The sequence below is a fragment of the Macrobrachium rosenbergii genome, chromosome 26, assembly GCF_040412425.1.
Source record: "Macrobrachium rosenbergii isolate ZJJX-2024 chromosome 26, ASM4041242v1, whole genome shotgun sequence".
Taxonomy (NCBI): Eukaryota; Metazoa; Arthropoda; class Malacostraca; order Decapoda; family Palaemonidae; genus Macrobrachium; species Macrobrachium rosenbergii.
This window is the reverse complement of record NC_089766.1, coordinates 17,211,483-17,226,007: the sequence shown is the minus strand read 5'-3', so window position 1 is coordinate 17,226,007 and position 14,525 is coordinate 17,211,483. Positions and strand designations below refer to the sequence as shown.

The 14,525-nt window shown below is 32.8% G+C and overlaps 2 protein-coding genes across 3 annotated transcripts in view; one reads left to right on the top strand and one right to left on the bottom strand.

The window, feature by feature from the left end:
- LOC136853086 (uncharacterized) overlaps positions 1–13,900 on the bottom strand; it is a 14,573-nt gene extending 673 nt beyond the window's left edge. Inside the window, exons 1-4 of the mRNA XM_067128394.1 lie at positions 13,694–13,900; positions 2,743–2,865; positions 1,503–1,628; positions 1–93 (exon numbers count right to left, since the gene is read on the bottom strand). The exon at positions 1–93 is cut by the window's left edge and continues 673 nt beyond it. Of these exons, the coding sequence (XP_066984495.1) occupies positions 1–93; positions 1,503–1,628; positions 2,743–2,865; positions 13,694–13,766 (415 nt within the window). The 5' untranslated portion in view covers positions 13,767–13,900. The remainder of the gene's footprint in view (positions 94–1,502; positions 1,629–2,742; positions 2,866–13,693) is intronic.
- The window catches only part of Syn1 (Syntrophin-like 1), an 88,345-nt gene that overhangs the window by 9,784 nt on the left and 64,036 nt on the right, over positions 1–14,525 (top strand). The gene's annotated exons all lie outside the window — the stretch shown is intronic.

Sequence of the window (14,525 nt, the reverse complement as noted above, 5' to 3'; positions counted from 1 at the left end):
AGCAGCCGTTGTTACGTGGTATGGCTCCCTTTGTCTGTATGTTTGTGGCGTCGGCCACTGAGCCACAGAAGGAAGTGTAGTTGTAGATGTTACCTGAAAGGAAACCGTGAATTAACGAGACCAGCGGGTGGTGCGCGGAATTTAAAAGGATGGAGCTCTCTCTCTCTCTCTCTCTCTCTCTCTCTCTCTCTCTCTCTCTCTCTCTCTCTCTCTCACACACACACACACACACAATAAGTTTGCAGATGTGTACAGCTGTTTCTTATCGCTTATTGGTTTCAAGGTTAAGTTAGGCATGTATACCTGTGTGAACCTTTAATTGCTCTATATATATAATATATATATATATATATATATATATATATATATATATATATATATATATATATATATATATATATATATATATATATATATATATATATATGTATGTATGTGCGTTTTTCTGTGCCTGTGCTGTTGCTTACACTCCTAGGTATGTACGGTATACATACTGTGCCTTCTCCCATATATATATATATATATATATATATATATATATATATATATATATATATATATATATATATATATATATATATATATATATTGTAACCGGGGATACATTTCATTCATAATTTACACTTCTGATTATTTAGGAGCCACTGTGACTGGCTTGAGTTACATGACCAGCGGGAAATGCTGCTTGTTTTCACCAGGTGAAGTTGCCTGTATTAAGGCACGGGATCTTACTAAGAAATAAAAAGTTACGAAAAGGCTTCGTCTCGTGGTTGCTATGATATTGCCCAGTGAGCTGCAGAGAATGAAGCTGAAATTTGGTTGACTCCATGAGAGTAAGTCGTCCTGGGTGGCTTCAGTGCAACCAGCTATTTACTGTTTATTTGATTAACCTTGTTACAGGAAGTCGTTGCGACTAGTTCCATTTAAACAGTCCTTTAAAACATTTCAGGCAACCAGTGATTTGAATGGTAGGTCTATTTTGGCTATTTCCATGCAACCAGAAACAATCCTGTCTGGTTGGCTTAGTTGGAGAAGTCATCTCGGCCTATTCGATGTAATCAATGCTTTTAGAAACTTTCAGGCAGTTTGGGTCGAAATGAAACGTCGTAAGGGAGAGAGAGAGAGAACTAGAACTTAAGTACAGGTGACCCGCCCCATTCGTCACATCTTACCTTTAACGTCTCCCGTATGGGGGGTGGGAATGCCTGAAGTGCACCTCATATGGTGCACTCTAGGCATTACTTAAGGGTCTTTGTGGAGTCCCTCCGGCCCCTAGCTGCAACTTCTCTCATTCTATTTACTGTACCGCCGTTCTTATTGTCTTTCTTCAATCTGACTGTCCATCCTCTTTAACAGTTGTTTCATAGTGCAACTGCGAGGTTTTCTTTCTGTTACACCTTTCCAACCTTCTTCCTGTCAATTTCCCTTTCAGCGCTGAATGACCTCAAAGGTCCCAGCACTTGGCCTTTTGGCCTAAATTTTATACTCTGTTCTATTCTTACCTTTGACGTCATACCAGCTCCATAGGACGCACACCTGGTTCTCAACGCTGCACTTGTACTTGGGACAAGGATACTTAGAGCAGTGGTCGTTTAGGTCATTCAAGTCAGGCGGCAGGTGTCGGGGAACTGAAATACAAGTGTTTCGGGTTTTTAGTTAATTTGCTGTAGGAGAGTCTAGCAGTTTGCAGGTAGACTGTGAAAGTGAGTTAAAAAAAGAAAATAATGTTTTGCAGGGAGACGATCGTTTAGCTCACAGGTAGTATAGTTCTGAGATAAAAGAAAATTGTCTTTACAGGAAAGAGTCTTCAAATTAAAAGGTACTACAGAACTGTTAATGAGGTAGTAAACTAAAGCCAATTTGCAAGACGAGAGTTTTATTATTATTATTATTATTCAGAAGATGAACTCTTATTTGTATGGAACAGGCCGACAGGGGCCATTGACTTGAAACTCAAGCTTCCAAAGAATGTGGTGTTCATTTGAATGAGGTAACAGATGGTAATACGAAATACAGAGATAAGAGATCACTTATTAGAAAGGAAAAAAAAAAGATAAATTATTGGAATAATATATATATATATATATATATATATATATATATATATATTTATTTATTTATTTATTTATTTATATTCAAGTGCAGCGTCTGTGTCAGGGAGAATAAAACTGTCTCAGAAAACCAATACCAGTTTACAGGCAGAGGTTCTTTTAATTTACATGTAAAATAAGACCGTAAGTTAGAGCAGCGCCAATATTCTAAATGAAATGGTCATTTATTTAAAAGATATAAAAACTGCAATTGATATGTAAAAAGGTAAAAAATTTCGCATTCAGAAATACCTGAAGTTGTGCCTGGAACGTAAGTTCAAAAGGCCGTTGCCGTAACTTTGCAACATACCTTATGTGCCTGGTACAAGTGGCGATGGGTCACATGAGAGCGCGAGTGGGTATTATTATTATTATTATTATTATTATTATTATTATTATTATTCAGAAAATGAACCCTATTCATATGGAACAAACCCACAGGGGCCATTGACAAGAAATTCAAGATTCCAGCGAATATGGTGTTCATTTGAAAGCAGTAACAGAAAGTGATAGGAAAAACAGAGAGAAAGAGATCAGTTATTAGAAAAGAAAAAAATTAATAGATACAGATGTAAGTAAAACCGTGGTTAGTGTAATGCGGGTCAGGTCAGTTCATAAGAGTTGCAATCTGCAATATTTTGAAGTGACTTACCTGTGAACACCGTGGGGTACTTGCAAGGAATCGGGCCGTTCTCCTGGTCTATCCTGTGATCGTCGCAGTCAGTATCGTTGGCATCACCTGGCCAGGTGAACATGTAGCATTCTATTGCTGATGCTGTGTGAAATAAAAGAGATTAAGAAGCCTCATAGGGAAATAAACTAGTCATATTATTTCTTTTAAGAGTAAGTGTGTTTTATAGTATAATGCAGACTGTAATGGGTTGTTTTGTCAAGAGAATCCTCTGTCTTGGAAGTATGTCACGCTTCAAGATTACGAGTGAGATCTTTGCCGGGACAAGGATTTGCCTCATTTTAAATCTGTCAGGTGCTACTTTCTCTCTCTCTCTCTCTCTCTCTCTCTCTCTCTCTCTCTCTCTCTCTCTCTCTCTCTCTCTCTCTCTCTCTCTGTCCATTCAAGAGTGCTGATCTCGCAAATGAAAAAAGACGTTTTCCCCAAGAGAAATCGAGCGTCTGTCACCAAGGTAAATCTGGGGGGACTTCTCTGTCAATGGATATACCTGTTGCATCGCCCTCAGCGTCTTTGTTTGAATCTGTCCGTTAATCTGAGACGATTGCCTGCATTGTTTTTCTTGCGTTTCTACTTTGTGCCTTTAATTCCTTCTGTCGACGTTTTAATTCTTAGAACAAACGAAAGAAGTTCAGTACACCGAAGGTAACTTTAAGTTTAACTGATTATAGTTTATTATTGTAATGAAAATAAAATCTATAAAGTATTGGTTTCACCATTATTAGTATTATTATTATTATTATTATTATTATTATTATTATTATTATTATTATTATTATTATTATTATTATTATTATTATTGGATTTACTGAGCTGTACAAAATATTATCGATTGAGTGGTATAAAGTATACCCTCACCTTATTAATACAGAGCGTACCTTCAATTAAGAGGTACAGACGTTAGGTAGGTTTACCATCGATTAAGTGAGAAAGGACTTTTTTTAAGAATTGATTCCTTATGTCCCTTTATCGCCAAAGATTGAATGGGAAAGTGAAGCTATAAGAGAATTATAATTGAAAGGGGAAATAAAACGGAATGGAGAGACGAAATTGAATGGGACAATGAAAACTGAATGGGATAGATGAATAGGTTAAGTTGAATGTGTAAGTGAAACTATGAGAATTGAAATGGAATGGGAAAATGAACCTGAGTGGAAATGATTAATTGAATGAGAAATTGAAACTATGAGAACTGAAACTGAACCTGGATGAAAACCACGAACTTGAATGGGAAATGAAACCGAATGAGAAAGATGTGATTGAATGAGGAATTGAAACTATGAAGACTGAAACTGAACCTGAATGAAAAAGACGAAATTGAACGAAAAAGACGAAATGGAATGAAAAAGACGAAGTGGAATGAAGACGAAATTAAATGAAAAAGACGAAATTGAATGAAAAAGATGAAATTGAACGAAAAAGACTAAATGGAATGAAAAAGAAGAAATTGAACGAAAAAGACGAAATTGAATGGAGAAAGACGAAATTGAATGGGAAAGTGATACTGAATGGAAAAGTTGAAGAATGATGGGTAAGGAAAGTTTGAAGGAGAAAATGAAACTGAACTTAGAATTTGAAAGTTCAATGATAATTTGGAATTAAATGGGAAAGGTGAAATTGCACGGAGAAACAGAGATTGAGTGGAGACTGTGAAATTTTATTGGGGAAGTTGAAATTGAGGGTAAAAATGCAGTTGTAAGACGTCTGAATTATGACAGGAGGTTTAAGTTATTGTGAGGGGAGATTGAAATTAAATGGGAAATTGAAATTGCAAGAAGCGTAAACTGAGTGGGTAAGCGTATATTTCAACGGTAAATTGAAATTAAGTGGAAAAGTGAAGTTGCTAGAAGTTTGAATTGAATGAGTAGGTTGAGATTGCAAGGGAAATTTGAAATAATTGATGGAGAATGTGAAATTGCAAGGGTTAATCAAAACTGTATGATCAAGTTGAAAATGTATTGGAAAGTTCTGTGCTATGGTGCAAAGTGTTGAACGTGCATGATGTGCCTGCAAGTGTTACACAGTCTGGGTTATAAGCGTGTTAAGTGTTCAGTATTTTAGTGACTGTAATTTAACAATTCTCTCTCTCTCTCTCTCTCTCTCTCTCTCTCTCTCTCTCTCTCTCTCTCTCTATATATATATATATATATATATATATATATATAATATATATATATATATATATATATATATATATATATATATATATATATACACTTAAATATATATATACATTATATATATATAATATATATAAATATATATATATATATATATATATATATATATATATATATATATATATATATATATATATATATATATATATATATATATATATATATATATATATATATATATATATATATATATATTCACATACTTGTATGTGTGTGTGTATGTAGTTACAAAGTGAGGGCGAGAGAGAGGGAAATTTGGTATATTCCATCCTATGTAGTTAGCACCTGTTGGTAACGGAAAAAGTAATTATTAAATCCCTTTTAGAGGGGAGGGGTAAAGCAGGGACATGTACAATACATGAAAATTCGAGTTGCGAGGACAGACCCTCCTGTTGGCTTTTGAATGCTTCATCCGTCATTTATTTTATAGCTATTCTCTCTATGTTAATTTGTTCCCTCCGCTGTTTTTTGTGCAGGGTCATTTTGGTCTTGAAAAGCTTGTTGTAATTAATAATATTCGGTTCATTTGGAATAATAATAGTAAAATAATGATGATAATGATAATGCTAATAGTTACCAGTGCTGTTCTCATTATGTAGCCTGCCGTTATATGTACCATATTGCGCAGATATGATGAAATAAAATAATAGGACGAAGGTTTCATGTGCAGCAGAGGAAATATTTTGAAATGATGGTGCAACCTACCGTTTTATGTACCATATATTAGGTAGGTAGACATAATTAAATACAGAAATAGGACGAGAGTCTCCTCTGCCCTAGCACACTATAGGAAATATTTTGGCATCACTTCGTAGCATAAATCATGAAAGTTGACAAAAAAAAAAAGCTTTACTCATACCTTCGAGTTATTTTCGCCCAGTTAGATATCATTCTAGGAGTGTGTGTTACCCGTGATTATCATTTCTGGTTTCCAATATTATTTTATTAGTAATCTATAGAGAATGTGTTTTAGAAATAATTTATGGAAAATGTATTTTAGAAATAATTTATGAAAAATGTATTTTATAATAAGTAATTTATAGAAAATGGAAATAAGTGCTAAACAAGATTCTTATTATTATTATTATTATTATTATTATTATTATTATTATTATTATTATTATTATTATTATTATTATTCAGAAGATGAAACTAGAAATAATTTATAGAAAATGTATTTTATAATAAGTAATTTATAGAAAATGGAAATAAGTGCTAAACAATATTATTATTATTATTATTATTATTATTATTATTATTATTATTATTATTATTATTATTATTATTCAGAAGATGAAACCCATTCATAAGGAACAAGCCCACCAAAGGGGCCACTGACTTGAAATTCAAGCTTCCAAAGAGTATGGTGTTCGCCAAGAAGAAGTAAGACGAGGTAAAGGGAAATATAGGAAGAAGAGACCCCACTTAATAAACAAAAAAAATTAATAAATTAACAAATAGATAAAAATGTATTAAAACACAAGAAAAGTAGTATAAGGGTAGTATTGCATTGCTCCTTCGCTTGATCATAGTTCTCACATGGGTGTATGTATTAGGTATATAAAAATGACAAGCGTCCTCATATACTCGTACAGTATATCCATATTCTAGACATGCATGATTGCGATACAAGAGCGTTCTCTCTCTCTCTCTCTCTCTCTCTCTCTCTCTCTCACATGATAATGATGCAGATGTGCCTAGTTATTTATCACTGCTTAATCTGTTATTAAAATCAACCATGTGAACTAGATAAAATCTCTCTCTCTCTCTCTCTCTCTCTCTCTCTCTCTCTCTCTCTCTCTCTCTCTCTCTCTCTCTCTCTCTCATGATAACGATACAGGTGTGCATAGTTATTTCTCACTGTTTGATCTTTTTTTAAGATCACCCTTGTAACTTAATAAAATTTCTCTCTCTCTCTCTCTCTCTCTCTCTCTCTCTCTCTCTCTCTCTCTCTCTCTCTCTCTCTCTCTCATGATACTGATGCAGATGTGCTTGGTTATTTCTCACTGCTTAATCTATTAATAAAATCAACCATGTAAACTGGATAAAATCTCTCTCTCTCTCTCTCTCTCTCTCTCTCTCTCTCTCTCTCTCTCTCTCTCTCTCTCTCTCTCTCTCTCTCTCTCGTGATGAAGGTATGTATAGTTATTTCTCACTGTTTAATCCCTTTAAGATTAACCATATAAACCGAAGGATCTCTCTCTCTCTCTCTCTCTCTCTCTCTCTCTCTCTCTCTCTCTCTCTCTCTCTCTCTCCCCTTTATGATACTGATGCGATGCAGGTGTGTACAGCCATTTCTCACTGCCTACTCCCTTTTTTTTATTCAACGAAATGACAGCATAAACGTCGTTGTCTGAACTCGGTCCTAATACCCCCGTCCTAATACCCAAGGTTGCTAATACCCAGTGCCCGAGATGCCACGGCGATGCCAAGAATCTCAGTCACTCGTGTGAAATCGCATCGAGGATAATGACACGAGGAAGCTAATAAAACGCCCTAGGTGTTGGGGAACGCGAATATGTTTGACACATATTGTTATTGATGCTGTTCTGGTATGTCGTGTGTATGAAATATGGCTATTATTATTATTATTATTATTATTATTATTATTATTATTATTATTATTATTATTATTATTATTATTATTAACGTGTCAACAGGTAGTTATAAATCGTTACTATTGAGTTTTTATACTCGGTTATTGAACGTTTTGTTATTATTATTATTATTATTATTATTATTATTATTATTATTATTATTATTATTATTATAACTTGATGAAAAAGAATAAGGTGCCAGAATGTAATATAAGTCGTTATCATTGAGTTTTTATACCCAGTTATTGAAGATTTTATTATTATTATTATTATTATTATTATTATTATTATTATTATTATTATTATTATTATTACAACTTGATGAAAAAGAATAACGTGCCAAAAGATAGTAAAAACCGTTACCGTTGCATTTTTGATACCCAGTAATTTAATTTTTTTGTTTTATTATTATTATTATTATTATTATTATTATTATTATTATTATTATTATTATTATTATAGCAAGATAGGATATTTGCATTGCATTAACCTCGCAAATATGCATGAATAAGTCAGTAAATAATAATGCAACATAACAGGTTGAATTTTTATTTAGCATTTTCACTTGATATAAAGTGTTTGGTATATTGTATATAAAACATATCAACTTTTATTGTTATATTTTAGTGATGTATTTACAAGTGAATAAAGTAATAACCGTTCGACTTTATTCGCTATAGAAGTATAAAGCCTAATATAAAGTATTTGCTTTATATTATATAAAACATATCAACTTTTATTGTTTTATTTAAATGTCTTTAAAAGTGAATAAAGTAATAATCGCTCTACTTTATTCGCCATAGAAATATAAAGTCTAATAAAAAGTATTTGGTGTATTGTGTATAAAACATATAAAATTTTATTGTTACATTTCAGTGTTGAATTTACAAGTAAATAAAGCGAATAACCTGTAGATGTACAGAAGGGCATTATGTTTTATTAATTAGGGTTTAAAATATTTGACAGGGTGAGGGGAAACGAGGGGTATGGTGTGACTCTATTAAATATTCCCCTCTCTGTTTAGGGGAGATTTCAGTCGGATCCCTCTTCCTGAATTCGTATATTTGCGGATGACTTACCTATTGATTTCATTTGTTTCTCACTCTGTTCGAACGGAATATAGATATAGAGCTTTTTTTTTTTAAAGCATAGAGGTCATTTTATACATAAGTGAATGCATTGTGCTGTGTATAATTTTTCTGTGTGCCACTCGCCTCTCCCATTTTGGAAAAATGTCCTTATAAGAATAGGGCCGTCTGTTCCTTAGCAATACTTTCAAGTGATGTAATGCACACACACACATATGTATATATATATATATATATATATATATATATATATATATATATATATATATATATATAGTATATATGTATATATATATATATATATACACACACACACACACACACACTGACTGCAAGGTAGAGTATCAATTTCAGGAATTATTGTCCTGCAAAGGGAAACGGTGTATGAGTGAAACAATCCCTGCAAAACAATTTAAACCCATATCTAACACACACACACACACACACACACACACACATATATATATATATATATATATATATATATATATATATATATTTATTTATATATTTTATTATAATAAATGTGGCGATGACTTGTATTGTCCTTACTTACCCACCCCTTTGTAAAGAGAAAGGGCTTACTACCTGATAAAAAGTATTTCCCTCCCCGCCCCCCCCCCTCTCTCTCTCTCTCTTCTCTCTCTCTCTCTCTCTCTCTCTCTCTTGGACAAAGAATGTCTGTGCTGGCCACTAACGTAAGCTACTGCACGCTACCCGCATTCTCTCATCAAGCCAATATGTGTATCAAAAAGGAAACATATTTTCATAATTATTTTTCATTTCCAAAAACGGCTCCCTCATCATTTCCCATCGTCCCCTGCATGTCTTGGGGTCACGGGAAAAATGTTTTGTTTGTTGGGTTATTTCATCTTTAATGGTTAGGAAGAGAAACTGTTTTGATTGAATTTGTAGGTATGTTGACTTTCTTGATGGTAAGTGTTTATTGCTTAACATCTTCATTTTGTGAAACTGTAATTATTGTTGTTGTTGTCACAGTTATGTATTATTATTATTATTATTATTATTATTATTATTATTATTATTATTATTATTGGTGAAGAAATCCACAATAGTGTTAATGTAAATATATATTAGAAATGCATACATACATATATATATATATATATATATATATATATACAGTATATATATATATATATATATATATATATATATATATATATATATATATATATATATATATATATATATATAGAAATCGAGAGATTTCGATAACCTGCTCGATCCTCCTTCTCAGTGACTTATTATTATTATTATTATTATTATTATTATTATTATTATTATTATTATTATTATTATTATTATTATTATTATTATTATTATTATTAAAGAATCCTGACCTTAGTTCCTCACAATCATCTTGGGAGCCATCTCAGACGAAAATCATTTCACCTTGAAATTGGCCTTGATTCATTTCGCAGCCTAATAATCTTTGCACATACAAGAAGAGAAAATGATGTCTCCTTTAAAACAGCACCGTCATTAATTTTGATTTACGCGAAAGGAAGTGTATGCCACACCCAACCAGGATGACGTCATTTCATAGCAAGTGAGAAAGATAATATATATAAAAAAAATAGAGAACGTTTTTCTTTCCCGATGATCCTGGTTATTAGTAAAGGGGATTAAGTGGCATCGTCTTAGAATTAGATATTATTATTATTATTATTATTATTATTATTATTATTATTATTATTATTATTATTATTATTATTATTACACGCGCTTCTTGATAGTGAAAATGTATTTTGGTTTTTCTCGCTTGTGCTGTGATTTGTTAGTAATAATAATAACAATAATAATAATAATAATATTATTATTATTATTATTATTATTATTATTATTATTATTATTATTATTAGTATTAGTATTAGCAATAACTGTACTTTACCAAACTCTACCAGTTGTTAGTTTATTTCTGTTAATTACAAATCAGCGCAAAATGCTTTATACCACTGGCTGTTCAGTGGGTCTCAACCTTATTTGACCCATGCACCCTTTCACCATATGCCTGAATGTCATTCCCCCTCCCCCTCCCCAAAATTGTCTGCCTCAAAGGTGGATTCCAAATGATATGCAACAAAATACTAACACAAACACACAAGTTAGTAGAGAGAAAGCCCATTGTGACCTCTCAGTAGTGCGGACCGATGCACACACTGCGTTTTGTGTGGTCCTAGAGCCAGTTTGAGCCTGCCAATCTGTGGTCACAATCGCCCCCTGAATCTCTGAAATTCCCCCTGGCTGAGAACCACTGGACTAAATCATTAGACATAAATTGATGATCAGTTCTTACAAAACACCGAACTTAATCAAAGGATTTCGTTATTGTGAACGCTACCCGCTCGACCGTTAGGCTACATTCTATCAGTGTCTGAAACCTGAAAACATAACCCCCCTCCAGATTTATCACCATAACATCATATTATACTTCTGAAGCATGAAAACTTGACTTTCGTAACACCGCATCATATTACTGACATATGGAACAACCTGATCTTTACATTTCTTTCATAAATCTTTATATTATTTTTAATACCATTATTAATACTGTTATTACTATTACACTTGATTTTGTAGTTACTGTTAAGACATTACGGTATCTTATCTAGGTGTGGCTTTCACATGTGTAAATATCAGGAAGGCAATGTTAATTAATTATAATTAAGGGATTATTTTGATCTTTTGACTTAGCTTATCAGTCTGGTATGTAGGTGGCACGGAAGAGAAGTAAGGAGGCACCGTATAGGTGTATAGAATCCCATTGTAACCCAGTTCCTATGACTGAATACATATATATGTAATATATATATATATATATATATATATATATATATATATATATATATATGTATGTATGTATGTATGTATATATATATATATATATATATATATATTATGTATGTATATATATATATATATGTATATATATATATATACATACATATATATATAGTTTCCAGTCAGGTCTGCATTAAAAAAATTAATTACTTAATATGCACACGCATTTTGATGTATATATATAAATATATATAAATTTCTGACTCACATCAAGATCGAACCCAGGCCTTTCAACTGAAAGGCAAGGGCGCTACCAACCGGAACACTTGCAACTGAAAAACCTGGGATCGATCCTCATGCGAGTCAGAAATTTATTTCTGTTCCAGAGCATCAGGAATTTATTTCTGTTCCAGGCGTGATTGTGTTGATTACTTCTAATATATATATATATATATATATATATATATATATATATATATATATATATATATATATATATATATATATATTATATATATATATATATTATATATATATATATATATATATATATATATATATATATATATATATATATATATATATATATTAGAAGCAATCACTACAATCACGTCTGGAACAGAAATGAATTTCTGACGCACATCAGGATCGAACCCAGGTCTTTCAGTTGGAAGTTTTCCGGTTGGTAGCGCCGTTGCCTTTCAGTTGAAAGGCCTGGGTTCGACCCTGATGTGAGTCAGAAATTTATATATACATATATATATATATAATTTATATATGTGTGTGTGTGTGCATATTAAGTAATTAATTTTTGTATGCAGAAATAACTGAAAACACACACACACACACACACACACACACATATATATATATATATATATATATATATATATATATATATATATATATATATATAAAGTGAGTGTGCATGTAAAGTAATTAATTTTTGAAAAATGCAGAAATAACTGGAACAAATTTGCAAATCAAGCAACAAAAAATGAAATAACTGAGCATTGTTCCTCTTCAAGGTAACATTTAAAGATACTGGCCGATTGCTGATTACACTCTGGGGTGCCCGAAAGAGAGAGAGAGAGAGAGAGAGAGAGAGAGAGAGAGAGAGAGAGAGAGAGAGAGAGAGAGGCCCAGAATATCTCTCATCGCTTGACTATCGCCAGAAGGAAAATTTGACAGTTGATAAAGAGCTGTGATGTCTGATAACCTTAATTAAATCGCGTCATTTAATTTCTAAAGTACTGCGCATTCTGCGCGGTTGTGAAGCATTGGGACTTGTTGATGCATGTGTATATGTATATATTTGTGTATTTTGTTGATGCATGTGTATATTTATATATTTGTATGTATTGGGACGTTTATACTAATATATATTTCGATATATTTTATGCATGTGTATGTTTTTGCATGTGCGTGTTTGGGCGTGTATATTAGTGTATGTTTCGGCGTATTTCCTCACAAATACATTTCGACCCTTGAGCGCTCATAAAATCTGTGTATATATAACATGGGGAAATTGCAACCAATATAGCTTATGCAACAATTGCATTTAAAATGCAATATCCAACTGCACTGATGTCTCTCTTGCAAATGCAATAAAATGTCAGATTATAAAATTATTAATCGTCGATTATACTTTGGTCTTTTTATTGTATATTAATTTATTTTGTCTAGCGCTGCTTGAGTCACTTAGGAGCTATGTACCAAGCTTGGGATTTCTCTTCTAGCTTCCGTGTTCCGTGAATTGCAGCTTGATTTCTCTTGGTGATAATGGTGATCAAAATTTGCTCCTTTAGAGACTCAATTTCATGGAATCATTATTCTTTCACTGACATGAAAAAGTGGTTCAGAGGTTAATTTAGTTCGGTAAAGGGCAACACACTTTATATTGAACGAAGATGGTGAATATCTGTTATGTCTCTTTACAATAGTTATTTTTTACAACCAGTTTGGTTAAACAAGCTTCTGACAGGTTATAGACTACTGTGGCTATGTACGGAGTACTGAAATAATATGAATTCATGCACGTAAAATTATATGTAAAATTATACGCTTCCTCAAATATGCATACGTTTCAGAATTAATCACACATGCATGTACTTGCATATATGCAGCACGTCGTTCGAAGCTGTGCGTTTGAACGTCATATCCTTCTTACAGAATGTTTTTCGTGTTATGTTTCCGTAAGCAACGAGAGAAAATGTGAGAGAATAAGAAACATTATTTTACTCACTTGTCGGGATAAAGTTCAGGAGAAAGACCACGGAGCAGAGCCCCGCGGCTATGGCTGAAATCCGAAACCCCATTCTGGAGGGCTGTGAAAAGGGTATCCAATCTAGCTCGTTAATGGCTCAGTGGCAGAGTTAATTTGCAAAAGGCTACTGAAGAACCTCCTCTTGAATATCGTCTCCGGCACGAAGGGTAAAACAACTCGGCCAACACTGATAACCGCGGCGGCTTAAAATTGTCCGTCTAATCGGTGGAATTTGTTGATTAGATTACTAAGATAAACACACGAGATAAGGGTGGCTTATTAACCAGAGTGTGTGTGATAGATAAGTAACGAAGTTTGTTTGTTTGAATAGAAGAGTTTGCTTTTGAAATGCTTTTAGAACTTTATAAACTCCCGCGATCATTATCGAAGCTTGCGACAGACGCGAGTAGGTTAGTGGGAGAGGCAATGGGTCACAATAATGCCCGTTAGAGGCAGCAGAACGAGAGCAGGTCATTAAGAGAAAGATCACTCAATAAGAAAAGGGAAAATGAAACTTGAGATGTCTCACAATTGAGAACATGGGGTCAGTAATTTTGTAATGTTTACATACTCAGCCAGTGACATGGTTTTAACAAATAGAAAATGATTATCCTTATTAACCCAGCTAGTTTGAAAATACATTTAAAAATACAATAACTTTTTAGACGTCATTTATAACCTAAACCCTCAACAGACTAAAGCACAGTGAAGGGGGGGGGAAACAATTATTATTTGCAACGGAGTACTGTACTAGATTTCGCTTTTACCATTACGAAAGAATAACAGGGCTTATCTTTGTAGCCATGAATTG